This window comes from Beauveria bassiana (genome assembly GCF_000280675.1).
Source record: "Beauveria bassiana ARSEF 2860 unplaced genomic scaffold BBA_S00018, whole genome shotgun sequence".
NCBI classification, from domain to species: Eukaryota; Fungi; Ascomycota; class Sordariomycetes; order Hypocreales; family Cordycipitaceae; genus Beauveria; species Beauveria bassiana.
In genome coordinates, this window is record NW_007930853.1 from 435,139 (window position 1) to 456,389 (window position 21,251).

At 52.7% G+C, this 21,251-nt stretch overlaps 8 protein-coding genes across 8 annotated transcripts; 5 read left to right on the forward strand and 3 right to left on the reverse strand.

Moving 5' to 3' along the window:
• Positions 1-207: 207 nt before the first annotated feature.
• Positions 208-2,909, reverse strand: BBA_06342 (glycosyltransferase family 28 domain-containing protein; the record flags this gene model as incomplete). Its single annotated transcript, XM_008601439.1, has 2 exons — positions 208-2,035; positions 2,101-2,909. The coding sequence occupies 2 exons, from the start codon at positions 2,907-2,909 to the stop codon at positions 208-210; spliced, it is 2,637 nt and encodes an 878-aa protein (XP_008599661.1).
• Positions 2,910-4,669: 1,760 nt separating this feature from the next.
• BBA_06343 (alpha-L-rhamnosidase C) lies at positions 4,670-5,975 on the forward strand (the record flags this gene model as incomplete). Its single annotated transcript, XM_008601440.1, has 4 exons — positions 4,670-5,218; positions 5,269-5,277; positions 5,325-5,774; positions 5,835-5,975. 4 exons carry the CDS (start codon positions 4,670-4,672, stop codon positions 5,973-5,975), a joined length of 1,149 nt encoding a protein of 382 aa, XP_008599662.1.
• A 593-nt stretch (positions 5,976-6,568) lies between these two features.
• BBA_06344 (drug resistance protein) lies at positions 6,569-8,298 on the reverse strand (the record flags this gene model as incomplete). Its single annotated transcript, XM_008601441.1, has 2 exons — positions 6,569-7,163; positions 7,232-8,298. 2 exons carry the CDS (start codon positions 8,296-8,298, stop codon positions 6,569-6,571), a joined length of 1,662 nt encoding a protein of 553 aa, XP_008599663.1.
• A 1,515-nt stretch (positions 8,299-9,813) lies between these two features.
• Positions 9,814-10,389, forward strand: BBA_06345 (uncharacterized protein; the record flags this gene model as incomplete). Its single annotated transcript, XM_008601442.1, has 1 exon — positions 9,814-10,389. The coding sequence occupies one exon, from the start codon at positions 9,814-9,816 to the stop codon at positions 10,387-10,389; it is 576 nt and encodes a 191-aa protein (XP_008599664.1).
• A 644-nt stretch (positions 10,390-11,033) lies between these two features.
• Positions 11,034-12,265, reverse strand: BBA_06346 (oxaloacetate acetylhydrolase; the record flags this gene model as incomplete). The annotated part of the gene is made up of 3 exons (XM_008601443.1): positions 11,034-11,665; positions 11,769-11,916; positions 11,978-12,265. 3 exons carry the CDS (start codon positions 12,263-12,265, stop codon positions 11,034-11,036), a joined length of 1,068 nt encoding a protein of 355 aa, XP_008599665.1.
• A 1,703-nt stretch (positions 12,266-13,968) lies between these two features.
• BBA_06347 (DUF1275 domain protein) lies at positions 13,969-14,933 on the forward strand (the record flags this gene model as incomplete). The annotated part of the gene is made up of 3 exons (XM_008601444.1): positions 13,969-14,173; positions 14,249-14,278; positions 14,344-14,933. The coding sequence occupies 3 exons, from the start codon at positions 13,969-13,971 to the stop codon at positions 14,931-14,933; spliced, it is 825 nt and encodes a 274-aa protein (XP_008599666.1).
• Positions 14,934-16,068: 1,135 nt separating this feature from the next.
• Positions 16,069-17,130, forward strand: BBA_06348 (fatty acid hydroxylase superfamily protein; the record flags this gene model as incomplete). Its single annotated transcript, XM_008601445.1, has 1 exon — positions 16,069-17,130. One exon carries the CDS (start codon positions 16,069-16,071, stop codon positions 17,128-17,130), a length of 1,062 nt encoding a protein of 353 aa, XP_008599667.1.
• Positions 17,131-19,558: 2,428 nt separating this feature from the next.
• On the forward strand, positions 19,559-20,743 carry BBA_06349 (zinc-binding dehydrogenase; the record flags this gene model as incomplete). The annotated part of the gene is made up of 2 exons (XM_008601446.1): positions 19,559-19,772; positions 19,833-20,743. The coding sequence occupies 2 exons, from the start codon at positions 19,559-19,561 to the stop codon at positions 20,741-20,743; spliced, it is 1,125 nt and encodes a 374-aa protein (XP_008599668.1).
• Positions 20,744-21,251: the final 508 nt, after the last annotated feature.

Below are 21,251 nucleotides of genomic sequence, written 5' to 3' on the forward strand. Positions count from 1 at the left end.
TGTGTCTCAAGTTCGCCAAGCACATGAAACAAACGAATTATGACATGAAGAGGAAAATGAAGCGAATGTGACTGAAATGCAACCCAGGAATATGTCTCAAGATCGTCAAGCACAAAAAAGAAACGAAATGTGACTTGATAAGGAAAATGAAGTGAATGTGACTGAAAGAAAAACGCCAAAACACCAACCTTGATTGCTGACCTTTTCTCAAAACTTGGCCATCCAGGCCTCGACGACAGCCTCGCGCTCTTCCTCCGTGGCCTCACGAAAGTCCATGAGCGCCTTTCGCAGTCTGACGAGCAGGATCTCGGCCTTGAGTTTGGTAAGGTGGCGCTTGGAGAGTGTCCTCTCAAAGCCCTTGAGAGTGTAGCCGGGGAGGCCGAAAACGGCGGCCCCTAGGCCACAGAAGAAGCCCTTGCCACCACGCCAGATACCCTTGCCCAAACCTTTGAAGCCTTCGTCTCGTGTGCCTTTATAAGGCAGGACGACGATGCCCGAAAAGGCTTCCCAAAAGCCCAAAACAAACTCCTTGCCTGCCACCTTGACACCGCTACCGAACCCCGTAATTTGGTCTCGGCGGCGGACCTCGATACCGGCATAGCCGTACGAAGGGAAATTGTGGAAGCCGTTGGCTGTGTTCCAGAAGAAGGCAACGGGAGCTTTTAGGCCCGCCTTGGCGAGCTCCGCACTATATCTGCCCGTCTTGCGAGCCAAGAAAAAACCGCGGCCGTGTCGGCCATGCTCATGCTCTTCCCACTCCGCCTTGCGCTTGTCATGGAAAGTAGGTGCGCGCTGAACCCCGGGTTCGGGGACCACTGTGCGAAGAGACTTTTTCGCCATTTTGATGGCAGCCTTTTCCATCTGCGAAGGGGTCATTTCGGAAGCTTCTTGCATCGGATTTTTAGGACGGCCGCCCGGGTGGACAGCCGAATTGGGCTTATAGTCTTCGGACACGGCTTTCTTTCGCTCGACAGAGGACTCGCTCGAGGTTTCCGTATTTTTCTTGTCGGCCGTTCTGCTAGGGCGGTATTTCCAAGCTTTTGCGTAGTCGGAAGAGACGGTAGCGACAGTGGTGACGAAGCCCGTGGCAGAAGCGAGCATGCCAACAAAGGGGTGCTCGGCGCCCTCGTCAACATACCAGCTCTTGTGATGGATCAGCTTGACTTGATCAGGTGTAATCAAGCCCTTGTCGGTTATACAAGCAGCGGCAAACCCACTTAGTCGAGCACCCGTCTTCTTGTGCAGCCAAGTGGCGAGCCGATCCGGGCACAAGTCGCACTGCAGTCGATCCTCGCAGACAAGGCGCTCGAGGAAGTCGGTGACGGTATCCTCTGCTCCGTTCTCCGCAGCAATCGTCTTGGCCATCTCCTGGGCACCTTCTTGAACATCTTCCTTCAAGGCGGTGGTGATGCTCTCAGCCAGGCTGTCAGCCGTCATTTCGGTGTACGGAATGGGCTGAGGACCAGCACCCGCACGTGCTACCATTTGGCCCCAGAAAGCCTGATCTCCAAAAAAGGGAACGACAACTGTGGGCTTGCCGGCGGCGATACCAGCGGCGGTAGTGCCGGCGCCGCCGTGATGTACGACGGCAGAAACGTGTTGAAACAGCCAATCATGAGGGCAGTTTCCGATGAGATAGATGTTGTCAGGAACTTGGTCACCGCCAACCTTGCTCCAACCCTCGGAAATGATGGCCCGCACGCCGGCCTGTTTGACTGCCGCAAAGAGTAGATTGGTGAGCTCTACAGGCTTCTCAACCACAATTGAACCAAATCCAATATAGATTGGGGCTGGCCCGGCGGCAAGGAAAGCAGTTAGATCGTCGGGAGGAGTATATGAGCTGGCAAGGGGCAGAAACGAGAAGCCAGTAATGTTGATGTAGGATCCCCAGTCCTTGGGCTTGGGGATCAATGACTTTGACCAGAGGTAGCTAAAGGGTACGCGTAGGCGTGTGAGCAGATGGAAGCCCCAAAGAGGGCTAATTTGGTCGAGGCCAAGCTTCTCGTGGCGGAATTTGGAGATCAAGTCACCGAGGCTATAACGCAGTGTCAGAAATTATTGCGATGTGAGTGCAGACGCAGGTACAAATCAAAGACTAACCCTTGCCATGTGAGGAGCTCCATCATTATGAAGGAAATATAATTGGCCATTTTCTTGTCGGCGCCGCCATAGTTCATGGCTGCCAGAGGGTGGGGGAAAGCGTCTGTCGGGGACCAGGGCATGGTAAAGACCATGTGAAGAGGAATGCCAAGCTTCTCAGCGCAGTGAATATGAGCCATGGAGGGCGGGTTGGCGATGATGACGTCGGCGATGAAGAGGTCCTTGGGGTCCTTGACGCTGGCGGCAGTGATGGGGTTTCCCATGCCATCACCAGCCTCGATGCAGCTCCGCCAGCAGCCATTCATAATTTCCGACATTTCCTCGCGGCGCTTGCCAATATCACCAGCCTTGACACTCTCTCGATTAGGTAACAGCCCAGGATTTCTGACCATATAAGACATGAGCGCCTCTGGATCACCACCGATGCTAAAGAACTCGACACCCTGGGCTTCGACAAAATCTTTAAAGACTGGGTGCGTACAGATGCGCACTCTGTGGTTGTAGGGAGCCTTGCCGAGGATCTGAGCAATGGGAATAAAGGGCTGGACATCGCCTCGAGAGCCAACAATGTGTATGGCGATGTTGAGGCGGGGAATGCTGGCGGGATCAGTCTTGGGAACTTCGGGAGAGGTGGGACGGCTGGCCGGTCGCTTGCAGGACCGCTTGATCTGAAGATCGTGATACCAGGAAGTGAGGGAATGGGCCTCGCTGTGAAAACGAATCTTGAAGCGGCCATCGTCGCCAACAGAGCCCGAGGGACCCTGCTCGAGGATGAGCTGGCCAGGCTCTCTCGACTTGCTGCGAAACATGGCTTGAATCCGTGTCCAGAGGGTCGGAATGGGCGGCGGAAATATTGACCCTGCGAAGAAGCAGCTGATTGACTACAGCTCTGATGATAGCTGGGGTGGGCAATGCCTTGATTCAAGATGGCGGTGGAAGTTGTCGAGACAAACGAAGCTGGCGGAAGCAAGTGCTATGAGATAGAACCAGTCGAAGCAAAGATGGAGCCTCGGTCGGTACTAGCGGGGCGTTGATCCTGGATGGGAAAAGGATCACCCACTTGGACCAGCAATTATAAAGTTTGCGGGACTTGAGAGCTGACTACCTAGGCCGGCAAGTAGGTGTCAAGATATTTTACATGGCCGTTTCTTTCACAGGCTAATAACACGGCACACTCCATTACTCTAATATCAAAAGGTGGCCAGGTTGTTTATACCCGCTTGGTCGGCAACGGGAAAATTTGAGTGAGCGGAGGCGGACTGTACCCATAGGTCAACAATTAGTTATAACATTGGACTTGGTAATATTGACAAGCAAGGTGCAGGGATTATTCTGTGCCAGTCCTGTGATGGCGTCGACGGTGATTTGGGGGATTTTCCGGGCCCTGGCGATGGCCTGTGGAGCTTCCGTAAGGCCCGATTACCAGCGGTGCGGCTAGTGGATGTAGGCGCTGTAATGAGCTGCCAACCGCCACGATGCCATTGTGTTGAGGTTAAGACCGGGGGAGGACGAGACCCGTGCAAGAGGGGCAAGAGTTGAAATTTAGATTTAGTCAGTGCCGTGATAATCCTTTTTATCCATGTCTTTTGTCCAGACACAACGGGTCAAACGCAAGCTATACAGTTGCCCAAGTCCGGTATGCTTCCAGCGTTTGCACCAAGTTAGCAACGTTAGTTTGGTAGGTAGGTAGGTAGGTACCTTGGTTAAGCTGGAGGCCATTACGGCTGACTTCCACTCTCCAACGGCGTTTATGCTTTTACTTTCCGATCATGCATAATCGAAAGCAGCCCCGGCATTCACAATCTTTCCTTTGCTTCCGTGTCTTCTCGCGCTCTCCGATGTCATCCGAGCAGCCTCGCACTCTGCCATACTGGTAGAAGCATGATATTTAGATGGGTTGGTACAGGGTCCCAAGCGCAACCCTGGTCGTTCTTTTTAGTAGCGCGAGTAAGTCGAAAAATTTCGTCACATTGGAACAAAAGAGGAGAAGCGAAAAAAAAAAACAAGCTTCAAGGCTGCAAGATCGATTCACCAACAAGGCGTTTCATTTGCCAGCGCCACCTCTCACGCCACCCGGCCAACCTCGGCCCCCTGCTAGTTAAGAATCCAAACGTGCATCCTCACTGGGTGTCGTCGAGGTCTGATGGCCCTGTTGGTAGGAACTTAAAAAGTTCGTTATGAATTTTCAGTTTGGCGCTAAATTTTGCTGTAGATCCCACCAATGATTAGCTCCCATTCCCTTTGTGAGCATCTGCCGTGCCTCCAGACTCTGATATAGCACTGAAAAGTGATATGCACTCGGAACCTTTTCTTCTCAATGTTATGGCACCCTGGATTCGGCAATACAGCTACCTGACCCTGTTCTGACGTCTATCATCACCTTGTGAAGCCTACGTTAGCTCGCCTGCTGCACTTGGTCATAGCTTTTAGCGCTTGTAGCGCCTGACAAGCCCGCCAAATACCTAAACTAGCCTGTATTCCGCCATCCGCCGGTGAAGGCCGCCAGCATCAGGATTTGGTCGATCAAAAGCATTCATCACTTATCATCGGGAAACAAACACCACACGCAATGGCTTCCTCATTGCGTCGGTCCTCAGACGCCGATGTCGCCGATTCGACTATCGCCGGCCGTGCTCGCCGCGCCTCCCTTTCCGTTATGAATGCCAATCCCCAGCTCGGCATCTGGCAGGCCGCCGGCACCGCCATTGCCCAGGCCCCCAACCTGACGGAACTCCGTGACATGGACATGGGCGCCGGCAACATCGCCTTCAACTCCCAGGGCCACTCTGCTCGTCTGGCCGCCGTCTACGAAGACACTGGCCGTGTCGCCTTGGTCCGCAGCAACACGCGCGGCGTCGTCGGCCAGGAATCCGAGCAGGAAAAGACCACCCCCGTACGCGTTGAAGAGACGAATACAGACGCTGCGCAAGACGAACCGGCAACCGAGACCAAGGAGCACCATCATCACAGGCATCATCTCTGGCATCACAGTCACGGTGAAGGTCATGGCAAAAAGGCAGACATTGGGCCAACAATTATGCATGGACTGGCTGCTTTCTGGAAATTCTTCATCACACCGGCCGGCTTCCTCATCACCATCTACTGCTTGAATATCGTCGTATGTATGCACCGACTCAAACTCACAGTTTCACTGCTAACAATCTCAAGGCATGGGGTGTACGTAAACTTTTCTTTCTAAAGCTCACAAACCGCTAACCCTCCAGGCCATGCTCTTCTTTCTCCTCCTCAAAGCCGCCCCTGCCATGAACCACCCTTCTGCCGACGATGACTCCTCTCCCCGCAAGATCTGGCTCGAGATTGACTCCCAGATCCTCAACGCCCTCTTTTGCGTCACAGGCTTTGGTCTCGCGCCCTGGCGCTTCCGCGACCTCTACCTCTTTATACGCGGCGCACACATGCACGACACGGTCGCCATGACCAAGCTCGCCAAGCAGAATCGCGGCTGGTTCCGCCCGCCAATCTGGTATACACAGGCCGAGGAGACGGCGGCCGCAGCGTCTGATCAAGTGAAGCCGCCCACGTTTACCGGCCGCGTCGCGCCCCCCACACCCATCTGGAAGCTTGGTTTCACGATTTGGATGATGGTGTTGAACACGATCCTCCAGGCGGTTCTGTGCTTCTTCATGTGGCATTACAATCGCATAGATCGCCCTGTAAGTCATGGCACACGACCAACCAACGCTGCTCCGCTGTATCTAACCCCCGAATTATAGGGCTGGGCAACTGGCACATTCATCGGCCTCGGTTGCGGTGTCGCAATGCTCGCCGGTCTCATGTCCTGGTGGGAAGGCCGCAAGGTTAAAAAGATTGAGGGCCCTGCTGTCGAAGTTATCGAAGCTATCGAGGCGGTATAGTCGAGTGAGACAGAGCCAGCCAACTACACAAACAGCTGCGCCTCATTGTGCAGTCGACAGCGAAGTGCTTCCAAGGACGCAAGGCCAGGTGAAGAAGCAAAACCACGCCGCGACACAGAGGAATCTGCAGCTTCTACGCGACGTCCATCGCGTGCCGAGGCCAGGGCCGGTCACAATCAATCTAGGATCAGACGACACGGCCTGAATTCAATGGGAAACCAGGAGCATCACTAGATGACAACATTGTCAAACATACTCCAATATAATATATAACAAGCGAGAAAAATAAGACAATAAGAAATTATAGATAAATCAGTCAACATGGTAAAAGTGCATACCCAGTGGCCCTGCTGTGAAAAAAAAGTCAACGTGCTTCCCAAGAATGGTATGACGATTCCAGCCGCCTAAACGCCGGTGCTTCTCATGTCTGTTTAAGCATGAATTAATTTCCCCACCTCCCGTATCGTTTTCCAGGTTCATCTACTCTTTGGGTTCTTTTAGCCACCTCCTCAACAGAACTTCCTTTATCGAGCCTGCTTGACATTGTCCACCAGCGCCGCCTCTTTGTAAGCGCTCAGTTCCGTTTTCGCCTGTTAAACTTTTTCCTTCTCCGCAATCTGCCGCAGCTCCTCCTTTTCATCTGCAGTCAGCTCTGCCGACGCCGAACCCAGCCGCATCGTCAACGTTAACAGCAGCGCCACGCCCGACAGCCCGACACCCAGCCAAAAGCCGAGGCGGTACTGCTCCGCCAAGCCGAGGTGCACGCCCCGCGCCTTTTGCACGGATGCGATGAGCAGGTCGCTGAACCCTAGACAAAAGGAGCTGCCAATGTACATGAGACAGTTGATGATGCCGCCCACGATGGCTTGGTCGCGCTTCGGCAGCGCCGTCGTTAGGAAGACGTTGGTCACGTTGAAGGAGAGGTCGATGCCGAGCGTCGCGCAGAATATGGCGGGGAAGAGGTACATCCAGTAGAGGATGTTGATGGGCTTGCCAGAGTCAAAGGGCAAAATGGCGAAGAGCAAGGCGCAGCAGAGAAAACCGAGGCTGGCAAGGATGAGCAGGATCTGGTTGGATAAGAGATGCAGCACCAGGGCGCCAAGGATAGCGAGTGAGATGCCACCAAATAAAAGTGGCAAGTACCAGGCAGCAGTGAGAATGGGACTCGCACGAAGAACGTTGCCGATGCTGAGTTTGACTTGTTAGCAACCGAATCGCACACCTTTATGCCATGACGCGGCAGCTGAACAACTTACTAAAGACTGCTGTAAAAGAGGAAAATGGAGTTCACGCCATAGAAGCAAAACAACGCAATGAACAACCTGATCATGTACTTGGGCTTGAATATCTTGCGCGGTATGAGGGGCTGCGTCGAGACCCAGCCCTGCACATACACGGTGAGGCCCAGGCATATGACGCCCAAGATCAAGCAAACAATAATGTACGGCGTGGCCCAGCCTTGCGGCGCGTGAGTGGCGCTCGAAAAGGCAAAGTTGATGAGCGTCAGCGCCGGCACCGACGTGACCAACCCCAGCCAGTCCATGCGCGCCGCCGGGTCCACGTCGGCGAGCTCGCGCGGGATCGTGGCGTAGCTGATGGAGATGACGACAAACTGCAGCGTGGCGCCGAGGAAAAAGTACCAGCGCCAGTCGGCGTACTGGGTGGTGAGCGCGGCCGTCATGATGCCAGCGTAGAAGCCGACGGCGGCAAAGGCGCCATAGACGCAGTAGACGCGGTTCTTGCGCGGGCCGGGCCGGTAGATTTGGCCGAGGATCGACATACCCGCGGGCAAGAAGGCGCCGAAGCCGATGCCTTGCATCGCGCGGCACAGAATCATGGGCGTGGGCGCCGTGCAGAAGCCCGCGGCGGCGGCCCACGCCATCAGCCAGACGTGGCCGCCGAGGAAGACGACGCGCGCGCTCCACTGGTTGCAGAGGCGGGAAAAGGGGAGCAGGACGACCCCCGCGGCGAGGTTGGGCACGGCGGTCGGCCAGGTCCGCGCCGACTCGGGGATGTGGATGGCGTTGCTGAGCGTCGGCAGGATGACGTTGAAGCCAGAGGTAAAGTACTCGCTCATCATGAGCGACATGACAATGGCAATGACAAAGACGACTTCGATAAAGGTGCTGGCAAAGATGGGGGGCCGCTCACGGCCAAGACGCTCAATGTCGGCTTGCGTGAGCTGTGAGGGCGGCGGAAGATCCAACGAGCGCAATGTTGTGGCGTCTTCGAGCTCGCTGGCGGACAATGTCGTCGTCGACGGCTTCCGGCTCGCCGTGGTCGTCGTTGCCTTCGTCGCCGCCGCCGCCGTCGTCGTCGTCATCGTGGAGCCCATCGAGACGGTCGTCTTGTAAGAAGACTACGTACGGAGTACAGCTTCAATATCCCCAGGAAAGCTATGAGACCTCTCACTGAGACCCAACTCCCCGAAAAGAAGAGGCCTTGCCAGCACCTTTTAAGCATCTTGCCGCTCCGACTCCCCATGACCAAAAAGTCATGGACCTTCTTGCGCCCCTTGCCTTTCGGAGTCCCCCCTCCCCCATCCAAGCGTGAAAAAATGCTTCGACATTCCAGTGATGCTTCTCGACTACCCGATTTGGTCGTTTGTGTCTCACTTTGGATATGGCGCCCCAGCCCGTGTCTTGGGGAAGCGGCCGCCGGGGGCCCAATCAGAGACGCTCATCCCTGGGGAAGATCTAGATTAAGGAGCAAACAGGACGAAACCAAACATTTCTCTTTATTTTTTCCTAGATGAGCCACAAGATCTGTCTCATGGGCGAGGGCAAAAAAAGTGACGGGTTTCAAAGGACCCATTCCCCAGAGAGTCGGGTCGTAGCCCTGCGCGAACATGGGTTGCATGGCAGCGGACAATTTTTTTCGGGCGTGAGACATGGCTGGCTTGAAGTCCATTCGTCCGACAAACTTTGTCCGTAGCTATTTATTTCCCCTCGGACGTGCTCGTCGACACAACTTGGTCCGTAGGTAGCGAGGGGGTTTTCGCGGGCGTGTTGGTTTTGAAAGAGCTTCGAGGCTTGGCGAGAATTGGTGGGAGGAGTGACTGATATTGTCAAGGCCAAAGCTCTCGTCTTGGCTGCGTCAATAGCTTTTGGTCCTCAGATATGTGGCCAGACATTCGCGGATGGAGCGGATGCTTGTTTCGTCCCGATGACCAGTCAACTTGCTCTTGATGCTACCTTTGTGAGCTAGTCTTGCCTAGAAACTCTCCTGTGCGTGATTGTCTCACTCACGAACCATTTATCTGAGCAGTAAGAAACTGGATTGGCATGCTGTTGTTGAAATGCTGTCGTATCACCTGAGCGTAACGCTAAAATCTTTGTCGCCGCGATGGCAGGTTCACAGACTGTGGGATTTCGGCCATGTGAGGGGACAAGATGAATCCTCGATGCCTCGGGGCTTGGATCTTGGCGCTCCGCAGATGGTGGATCGTGGCTGGTGCATTCCAGTTATCCGACGTCATTAGTACCGTGCTGACGCCAGGCTGGCTGCACTAACAGGCCAACTACCGGCGCTTTCTTGCTTGAACATAGGTCTGGGCTGCGCATTTCTGTGAGCAGAAGAAAGCTTCATGACGATGTTGAACAGACATTAATTCCCCACAAGTAAGCTCTAGAGATTTACTATGGGAACATGGCGTTGAAAAGTTTTATTACCGGCACTGCCATTTCGGTCTGTCGGGTAGACAGACAGGCCATGGTTGAGAATAAAGTAATTATTTGCCTGGCAATCTAATTAGCGAAGAATCTACATAGATAGCCTCCTACCCGCTGACGAAGAGAGAAACTAAAGAAAGAAAAATACTCACACCCATTTCTTAAACATGCGCTTCCACTCTTTCCTCACTCTGGCTTCAGTCGTCGGCCTCGCCAGCATCGTCGCCGCCGACGACGCCCACTCCAACCTGGACTGGTACGGCCCCAAGCAGGTTCACACCCAGGTGTGCGGGCATCCCGGCGACGAGCACCCTGAGAACTGCGACGACTTTTACAACGATGTCCGCGACGAGCTTCACAAAAAGGTCATGGACACGTGCAAGGAGGCCTCGTGCTCCGGCTCCTTTGAGCAATACCGCTTCCAGGTCACCGTCGAGGCCGTTTTCCCGCCCGAGGCCAAGGGCGAGTTTGACACGCAAATGGGCAACATTATCGGCAAGATGCTCACGCACGAGAACCAAAAGGCCATTACCCCCACGGCGATTGAGACCAAGTTCACCATCCCCAGCAAGATGATACTCAACCGGTTCGGCGACGGCAACGAAAAGGGCCACCTCACAATGACGGTCACGGTGGACGACGAGGACGGTCTCTGCGAACTCTTTCAGAAAATAGGAACCGCTGGCAGCGTGCTCCCCGAGGTAGGCCCCTTCTTTGGCCTGATCAACCTCGCAGACTGCTAGTTGAGACAATCTTGTGTAAATATGGGACGGGCGGCCGCTGCACGATTACATGTTATATGGATAAAGGTCACTCAGATATTACCTCAGACAACTCATCTGTACTTTTAGTCCCTTAGTCGGCCCTAGTCGAGCTGTGTAATGAGAGCCAGGCGAGGCAAGCGAGTCTTACTTTGACAGTTGATAATAGTCATCCATCCTCGCCAAGCCAATTGCAGGGCGCAGCTTTATCTGTCGCAGATTTGCAGATTGCTTTCTGTGTAATACCGAATTTGAAGATGGATGTGCCACCCCTCCATCAACTTTGCCCGCGTGGCTTGGACTTAACCCCGCCGCTTACTGAGTGAGATGCGGCCGCTCAGAGACAAAGTTTGGCGATTTGCCACTAATCCTTGCGTGCCCGTAGGAGGGCTTGACAACAAACACTGCCAAGAAGAACACTTTATATGTAAAGAGCATTTAGTAAGATTGATAATAAGACTATTGACGAGGAAGAACAATGCATAAATCGCGCTATTATGTTTGGGCAAGCTGAGTCGTTACTTGCAAGCTATTCTAATACAACGAGACGAAGAAAGCGGAAAAAAGAAAAAAAAAACGAACAAGGAAAAATACGTGATATCCTGAAATGCAAGTTTTCTTTGTTTTTACGCGTTGGAGACGCCATCGGCAAAGGATAGACCACCAGCAGATTGGTCGACTTCCATTGAGTGCTTCAGACCGCAAACCTCAAACAGCTTGACGGGGGTGAGATCCTTGGGTGTGCCGACGATTCCCTTGGTCTTGAGAAGCGTCAGGGTGTCCTTGATGGCTCTGTAGGCAGGCACAATGCACGCAAAGGAGAAGATCATGATTCTGAAGCCCATCTCGCGGGCCTCGTCGACGGTAATGGTCGGGCTGGCGCCGTTTTCGACGCTGTTGAGCAGCAGGGGCCAGGGAGCGAGGTCCTTGACGGCCTGCGCCGCCTGCTCCTTGCTCTTGAAGCCCTCGAGCAGGCCGACGTCAGCGCCGAGGTCGCGAGCGGTGCGGAGACGCTCGATGCACTCGTCGTAGCCGAGGGACTGGAGGGCGTCGGTGCGGGCAATCAGGACAAAGTCGGAGCGCATGCGGACGCGGGCGGCGTGGGCGGCGCGGATGCGCGAGTAGTACTCCTCGCGAGGGACGACCTTCTTGCCCGAGAGATGGCCGCAGCGCTTGGTCAGGACCTGGTCCTCGAGATGGGCACCAGCGACACCGGCGCGGATGTACTGCTCAACGGTCCGGGCAGCCATGATGGGACCTGCAGATTATCCCGGTTAGTGTCTTGGAAAAGTTTAAAGCAAAACGAAAAAAAAAAAAAAAAAAAACAAAGATCCGAGACAAAAAAGATGCCTTGTACGTACCACCGTAGCCAGTGTCCATGTCGGCAATGAGAGGGGGGCCAAAGGGATCGAGGTTGGCAATCATCTCAGCGTTTTCTCTCATCTCGTGAAGCTGAGCAATGGCCAGATCGGGCTGGCCAAGACGGGAAGCCGTGGTACCGGCACCAGTCTGTTGTTTGGGCTGTTAGTTTTGGGGGTCGATGCTGGCGCGGGTATGGAGCAAGCCTTACCATGTACATGGCGCTGAAGCCGGTCTCGATGGCGGTGCGGGCAGACAGGCCGTCGTATACGCCGGGGCAGACAATGAGCTCTTTGGTCTCAAAGATCATCTTGCGCAGCTTGGTGGCGCCAATGGCCGGCAGGTCGACGGCATCGACGCCGTTTAGGGGCAAGTACTCGACAGAGCTGCCCTTGGACTCAATGAGAGACTCCTCGGCGGCGGGCACAGTCTCGATAGGAGTCTCAATGGGGGTCTCGACGACCGGGGTCTCAACGAGGTCAACAACGGCGGGTGACATTTTGGGTGTGTATAAAGTAAGTTATTATAAGAGCGTTATGATAGAAGGGGCTGCGGGAGAAGGGAGATCACTCGAGCAGGTGCTAGAAGCAAGGTATAATGAATGCGATTGAGAATATCAGAACAACTCTAGAGTGGAGGGTCTATCTGCCTTCTTTATAGTCTTTTGGACATTGCTTTCCGTCAGCTTGTCGTCAAGCCATGAGATCCACAGCTGAGGCGCATCGAGCATGTCAGGACTGCAAATCACATCTAGACCGGACAACGGATTTGACTTTTACCAGTAATACTGCTTATCTCGGACGCGCAAGTCATCTCTTTGTTGGGGTAAAACACTGGTTGGATCCCTGCGGCTGGGCGGTGTTGATTACCAGGCGTTGTGAACCAACGATGGGTGAAGGCTCAGGCGATTGGAACTTTGTGGGTCATTGAGATGACACTACTGAGAAGTACGCTTATTCTCCTCACGTAACTTGGCGTCTTGGAGGATCATGACACTTTTGGGAACTCGGTTCCGCAGATTGAGAGCGTCTGGATAGCCTGCCAGGGCCTTGCGAGAGCGTCCGTCCCCCCCTTGCGCCAATCCCCCCCCAACATCCGGCAGACCGGTTCAAAATCCCAGAGTTATGGGTCAGTCTGATCTGTGTTGAGACCATTAGAAGGAGAAAACTGAACGCCTCTTCCCTCTTTTCACCGAATCTACAGCCCCGGCCCAGGGATTCGCAGCCCAAAGGTCTCGCCAAGGCTCGACAGCCGTTGTTCCCCGGTAGTCGGTGACGGCGCAGCTGTGACCGGGGGAAGGATACGCTGTAATAGGCAAGCAATGGAGCATTTTGGAAAAAAAAAACAGAAGCTGGAAAAATGTCTTGGGATCGGAAATGACCAGTCAAACAACCCTGTCTTCAGCTTTTGGCCGTACCGCTCTTCCGATTTCCGAAAGCGTTATCGTTCCTTCAGGAAACAATATAGCATTTTCGTGGCTGCCGTTTTGAGTTCCCCGCCAGGCGACTCATCATGCAAGGTTTGGGGGGGTTTAGTGGTTGCGTCTTACAAGAACTTGACGTTCAACGTCGCATCACATCTTATAATAAAGTGGAAACTTTAGTAAGGTGGTGAGTTGCAACATTGGGGCTCGTCACTTGGCAGACTAAGAGCTAGTATCATGGCCTGCTAAGCCCAGCCAGCCAAGGGCCAATAGGAGGTCAATGGCGCTGCAGCCCGCATCTGCGGCCACTGGAAAAACGTCAAACAAAGATGGGTTGTAAGAGCCCGTTGACTGTCGACGAGACAAGGGGCCACGCAACTTACGATGCTGTCGACAAGACAAGGACTATCCCTATCGCGACGCAACTGTGGCCCCAAAAAGCATAGGCTTCGGCAAAAAGGCTTGACATGCCAATACGCAATGCCATTTGTTAAAGTGTACCAGTACATAATAATCCGTACATGGCCCTAAATTACCCACTGTCTCGCGGCGGATCCGATCCCGCTTTGTGTAAGATGCGCCTCCCGCTATTATCCTGGGCTCCTGCGCTATTTCCACCTAAACACACCCTGGTTCTAAATTATTATCCTTTCCCCCGACATGTCCCGTTTTTTTCTTCTCTTCGCCGGTCCCTTATCTGGAGTGATGCCGCCATTGCATTGCATTGTATAACAGACGAACCTCGCCCCCCCCTCGCCGCCACCATTGCCAATCCCACCATGAACACCAAAACATCGGTCCAGTCCTCGCACGCAGCCATGTCGTCGTCTGAAGAGTCAAAGCACGATCCCGAGTCGGGCCGCATCGTCGAGAAACAGAGCTTCTACACCAGGTGCCTGAAGGAGGTGGACAACAAGCGCGCGTACATACCTATGCTCGTGTGCTGCTTCGTGTCGGGTCTGACAGATGGCACAATCTACAATGGTACGTCTGGACGACTTGCGCTTGCAATTCATGCCATGATTGTGGAATTGGACCGCCATTGACACGATATTTTAGCCTACGGAACTTTCGTTTCCATGCAAACAGGTGAGTCACCCGTCGCGCTGCTCGGCGACGCCTGCGCACATGCTGACACAATTTTTTTCCCTTAGGAAACACGATTTTCGTTGCGCTCGGTACCTCTGGTTTCAACAACAAGCCCTACGGTTGGGCGCGCTCGCTATGCTCGATCGGATTCTTTATAATCGGCTCGTTTTGCTTTGCGCGCCTCGCAATGCTCCTCGGAGGCAAGCGCCGCGGAGTCTTGGGCCTCTCATTCTTTTCCCAATCCGTCTTGGTCATGCTGGCCGCCGCCTTGATTCAAGGGGGCGTCATTGACGGATCGTACCCTTCGCATCGTGCCCCCGGATCCGTCGACTTCAAGGAGATTGCCGTTATTGCTCTGCTGAGTTTCCAGGCAGCCGGGCAGATTGTTTCGAGCCGCACGCTGTCGGTGGGCGAGATCCCGACCGTCGTCGTCACTAGCATGCTGTGCGACCTCATGTCGGACCCGGCTCTGCTCGCCTGGGCCAAGAACGACAAGCGCAACAGGCGCTTCGTGGCTTTTGTCCTTACGCTCGTGGGTGCCATCTGCGGTGGCTGGATCTCCAAGGCATCGGGTGCCGTGCAGCCGTCCCTCTGGACTGTGGCTGGTATCAAGCTGGTTCTGGCAATCAGCTGGTTATTTTGGACGGAGAAATGAACTGTGAGAAAGAAAAGACAAAAAAAAAAACAAAAAGGTCGTCCTAGGACGCGCAGTCATGGTGCATTTTGCTTTTCAGCGCTGCATATAGAGTAATAGACACAAGAAGCGCAACATGAGCGCATTCGCATTCAATACACTTGCTCGCTGTATTCTTCATTAGTGCATGAACCGGCTTCAGGTCTTGCGACCGTTTGTGTTCGGTGTTGCGACAGTGAAGAGGCAAGGGGCTCAAATGGATTTGGCGGGCAATCACGCAAATGGTGTCACCATTGCTCTGGCTTGTCCTCTTTGACCGTCATAACCTATTCGATCATGGCGAGGTAAACTGGGACAATGCAGCCCAACGCCATCGGTTTTGTGGCATTTGCGGCCTGGTCGAGTGTAGATGTCGGCGTCTAATAAGCATAGAATCCCCTAGCGAGTGAGCAGTATCAGTCTTGTCAGAGCATCGGGACAGGCCGACAAGCCATGTTTCATAATGTACTGGCACGTGCCAAAAAAAAAAGAAAAGAAAAAGAAAAACGCAGTCTAACTCATATGTCTCTCGATGAGCCAACATTTCTGGAGTGTACCCGATCGGGCAAAATTTACGCAGTTGCCAATGCTGATTGGTCTCGACCAAGACGCTTTGACATTGCACGGCGGGAGAGCATCCATCTTCACATGCGAATCGAATGGGGAGGGAGACCTCTTCTATCCGTAACCAACCAAACCCTATTTTCTGGTTGGTCAAAGCATTCAAGTAATGGGCTAATTATAGGCGCTATTGGTCGTAAACTACAACCCAGTTTCCCCCATTTCTGCCTCGGCGGTTTCTTTTGACGCGGGGTTGAGCGGGCTCTCGGGACAACGAGTCAAGTGGCCGCGCTGCCGCCCCAACCATCATAAGTTACTTTGATAGCAATAACCTTCCCCAGGAACGCACATCTGTGCGGCCTTGTTGGGGAGGATCAGGTGTCATGGTTTCTCCCCCGCATTCTGTAATGGTGGCAAGGGCGGTTCCGTGCACGGCGGCAACACGTGTATATAGCCGGTGCCAGCCCTCTGAGATATTTGCTTTCTTGCCTTGCTGACTTTTTCCATTACATCCTACATTACATACGCAGAATTTGTTATCAAAGCCTTGCCAGTCATGACAGCACCACCGCCAAGCGCCAAAGACTCGATGAAGTCGACTTGGCGCACCTGGGATCGGAAACACTGGAATTATAACCACTGGATTCTATACGCCATCAACCCCTTCCATCGCGACCTTGACCGAGAGGTGCCTGTCCACCCAAAGACGGACAAGGTCCCTCATGTCAGCACAACCGATCAACATATCTGGATCTTACTCCATGCGGCCATTGTTCTCGCAGTTCACCAGCTCTGGCTCTCCTTGACTGGCATCCAGCTGCCCTTCTTTGCCGCGGTCGCCTACTACACCACAGGATTTCTCTTTGTCGTGGTTCACCAGCTGCACATTATTCGGAGGCTAGGACACATCTATGGCCACCTGGATGGAGAGCATGAGCGCGACGGCATTCCCGATTATGGCGTCGCCAAGGTTCTCGGTGCTGGCTGGAAGACGGCAGGTGGACGCATGCTCATGTCGGCCTACCTCACCTACGATCCGGCATCATCGCCCCTCCAAGACATGAGCTCCAGAGCTTGGTGGGTGTGGCTGCCCCTCCAGATTGGATTCTACGGCGTCATTCTCGACTTTTGGTTCTACTGGTATCACAGAGCCATGCACGATGTCAACGGGCTCTGGCAGTTCCACCGAACGCATCATTTGACCAAGCGTCCGAATGCCATGCTGTCTGCCTACGCCGACGACGTACAAGAATTCTTCGACATGGTGGGCATCCCATTCATGACCTACCTGTCATTCAAGGCTCTTGGCATCCCGCTCGGATTCTACGACTGGTTCATCTGCCACCAGTACATTGCCTTTACCGAAGCTGGTGGCCACAGCGGCCTGCGAATGCATCTCCAGGCTGCATCTCCATTCTCCTTTATTCTCAGCTACTTCAACGCAGAGCTCGTCATTGAAGATCACGATTTGCACCACCGCAAGGGTTGGAGAAAGAGCCACAATTATGGAAAACAGACTCGTCTGTGGGACAGGATTTTCGGCACTTGCCACGAGCGCATCGAGCTGAGGCAGGACAATGTCGACTATGACAACCAAGCCCATATTCCTCTGTGGTAAAAAATTTTGCCAAAGAAAAAAGAAAAAGATATGAAGCAACGAGTTCTTATATACCCTGCATATTCGCGCCTCGAATTAAGAATTAGAAGATCTGTCCGAGTAGAATGACCAAGTATTATTTTAGAAGGAAATCATGACAAGGATGGAAGAGAGGCAAAAAATTAGAAAGTAAACAAAAGAAGGAATCTCCGACTATTTTAGATGGTCAGGTAGCTAATAAACCTAGAGTTTCACAAGTCCGCATCTTCTCGGCTGTTTTGCAATGGATATGGAAACTTGCTTCTGCCTCTACAAGACGTCATTACTCCTCCAAAATGCACAGTGTCCCCGACAGAGATAACACTACTCCCCTTGTATCAGAGTGTCGTAGATCCCGTCATCAAATCAATGATTTCAGAGCTCGTATGCTTAATGTCAGTGAAGTGAATGGCTGCGTTCGCTTCGGCACCCGTGGCGGCCCTTTGACTAAATGCCTAGCCAAGTCAAAGATCCAGTAGTCCTCTAGACGTATGCAGAACATGCATCATGAGCAAATTGCCTCAAGCAATAATCCATATTCTCGCAGTTAAAATAGACCGGATCACTCAGTAAGAGGGAATGGCACGGCTGGTATGCATTGGAGCTCAGTAAACGAAGCCAGCTTTGCTAATGAGGTGCTTTGCTGGCTGGAAAAGACTCATTCTATTTCTTGTGAGTACTGATCCAATACTAGTTATTATTATCAGGTTTTGATTCCGTTACGTTGGGGCGCATTTTCCCTTGGTGAATTACATCAACCAACCATCAGCAGTAGAGAGAGAGGGGGGGGTTTCATCGATTTCGCTGGCGAATGGCCGGCGCTACAGAACCGCATATTTTCCCCGTCAGGCAATTAGGGATTGATTATGTGAGCCCGTGTTGGGTATTTTGCATGTGAAAGGGCTGCCACTGTTGGGGTGATCACGGCTGGCACATGCGATAGTTCAGCAGCGCGTGCGCATTGGCGGACCTCGCGTAAACTGCCTCAAGTGTCAGCCATAATTACCCTCAAGAAACTTTCTGCTTGATAATACACCCAATTACATGTGAAATACCTGCCATGTCTTGGTCCTCGGCTAAGTTGCGTTCCTCGTAGCTCTCGGCGTGCTCTTGTATTCACCTCTACCGTGGCTTTGATCCCTCACCATGCTTCGCCAGAGAACCTACTGCCAGGCGAAACAAAGATTATGTTGCTAATGACATGTTTTCGTGAATGGTCAAATCTTCATGTTCTTGTTAGTGGCCTTGGATGGGTCGCTGTGTTGTCCATAGCGCCGTCACCTTTGACGGGCAAGCCAACATGTGCTCTTCACGTTGACAGTCAGTAATGTTTCTTGCTCCGCAGAGGATGAGGTTAAGTATTGTGATGTCATCTGTTCTCGCTTTTTGAAGCATGTGATTTTCAGGAGCTACACAGTTAGCTGAGCACGCCTAAATTTTTGAGCGTTGCCTGTATCAGACTCACGGCCTACCCGGTGATCATGGCGGTGAAGACTCTTTCAATTAGCAACAGACACGAGACATATTTCAGCGATGGGAAGAATTTATGGAATGAAAACTTGTCTTTATGCTGTGATGCTGCAATTTTCTTTGTTAACTAGCGCACCGACAACATTACCTAACACTGTTGTGCTCAAGCGCTCGTGAAAGTCAACAAGGTGTTAGGATCACTGGCACTTCTTTTCAGCGCCCAGACACCAAAGTCTGAGACTTTATCAAGCCGTGAGCTGGATATGCTGTCAATAGTGTCGGAGACTCTTTTCAACTTTGTTGGGAAAGAAGCTCAACTCCTGCATCCGTCGAGTTATCCCAATCGGCAACCCAGAGTTGCGTTCGTTCTCATGACCCCCCCCGGGGGAAATAACGTCGACGACTAGGACAGACAGAAACGGCAGAATCCTCCGCGTCAGTGACTGGGAGAATGAGAAAAGTAGCGTGTCCCAGCATGGTCACAAAGCCCCAGAGGCAATCTGTATCGCATTGATGAATGGATAGCCAAAGTTGGCCTTGTCCGCCATGCGCGCTGTTCAAATTCGCCAGATTGTCAGCATACCTCTAGATATTTGGTGAGCTGCATTTGAAAGCTATCGTTGATTTGGAAACCTACACACGGCTGGGAGAAAAAACCACAATAAAGAAGCTAACTAGATAGTGCTGCACATGGGATGCGGTGGCGTTTGGTGGCGTAAGTGTTCCGAATGAATTCCGATTTTTAGTCGAGGTTGCACGCAGAAGTTCGCATTCCCCCACCTTCAACCCCGCCCCCGAGATCAATATAGCATCATCATCAAATTAGGGAGATTCTAATTGACTCCGTCGATTTGTAGCATTGAGCTCATGCAAACCTCTTCAACTTTGGTATCTATCAGCTTTTACTGCAGTTCCACTTCACGCCGCGACGTCTTTCGTGATGGCTTTTGAATCGGAAGCTCTCGTGGCAAGAGGGCCCTTTTCGGAAGGAAAATGGGCGCTAGAACCAGTCAAGCTACGTGAACTGCGGGATGACGAAGTCTTGGTTCACATGGTTGCGTCTGGAATCTGCCATACAGACCTTCATTGCGGAGATACAGCAGCCGATGCTGGGGTGCCAGGAGTTTATTACCCGCGTGTGCTTGGCCATGAAGGTGATGTACACATTTAATACTACTTTGGCTACGGTTATTGATTTCGAATTGCGCTTCTAGGCTCTGGCTATGTGGTACAGACCGGAAGTGCAGTTAAAAAAGTTCAAGCCGGTGATCCCGTTCTTCTCTCCTTTTCGTACTGCGGAGAGTGCCATGTTTGTACTTCTGGGCCGCCCTCGCACTGTGTCAAATTTTTTGACATCAATTTCATGGGTGAGCCTGTCTTTGAAGGTGGCATTGGGGGCCGGTTTTTTGGTCAATCAAGCCTTGCCCGGCATTCAGTTGTAAGTGACAAGTGTGTTGTCAATGTCAGTGGGCTGGGTCTTAGCAAAGACGACCTGAAGCTTCTTGCACCGCTCGGTTGTGGTCTACAGACCGGGAGTGGCACAATAGTCAATGTTGCCAAAGCTGGCCCTGGAGATTATGTTACAGTCGCCGGTATGGGGGGTGTTGGACTCGCAGCAGTCATCGCAGCCAAGAACAGGGGATGCAAGGCCATCATTGGCATTGATCGAGTCGAGAGTCGGCTTGACCTAGCTCAATCACTGGGTGCAACGCATGTCATCAACACAAGTGGCCTTGACATGAAAGACGTGGTCGAAAAGGTCAAGGAAGCGAGTGAAGGGCTTGGCTCGACAATCAGCATCGACACGACTGCATTCCCTGCTCTCGTCTCTGCGCAGATTGAGGCGACGCGATACATGGGAAAGGTTATCCAAGTGGGAACAGGACTGCCAAATTCCAATCTCTCACTCCACATGCAAAGTTTCATGGTGAGCGGCAAGCAGTACTTTGGTGCTGTGCAAGGACACGCCAACACGAGCGAGTATATTCCTGAAATGATAAAGTGGTGGCGCAACGGACAGTTTCCCCTCGAGAAGCTCATTACCTTTTTCGAGCTCACAGACTATGCCCAAGCTCTGAAAGCCATGGGCAGCGGCAAGGCAATCAAACCAGTCATTGTTTGGTAATGTGGCGCGAGTGCAAGGTGTTGAAGGACACTGAATCAAAGGATTGTGTCTATCTGGCATTGAGGGGAGAAGGTCCGGAGGCTGAGAAGCGTCTTTTCGCTAGTTGGCTAGTTGTCAAATGATGTCTCGATTCAAAAAATTTAGATGCGTATCATTGGCCTTGCTAGACTTTCTATCATGTTGCGGACAGACGCTAATTCCGGCAGGAAGCTATTCACCAAGTATCAGTTTCTAGCGTGCATCTAATACGTGAGACGTGAGAAATAAACTTCTGATCGAGGCACACAGGGTGTTGTCGTGCCCATCTTGGCCCTCCAACAAGTGACCTTTTCCATTCCAAACCAAACCCTTGCTGCATGAGCTTTGTGTCTGATTGGAAAAGCCAGTCAGAGTCAGGAACAGAGGCACATGTGTATTTCGATTCACAGTGGAGGTGTGCGAATGAATAAGAAAGCTAAATCACAAACTCAAGCTGAAAAATTCCGCTGCACTAGACGTCAGACGTCTC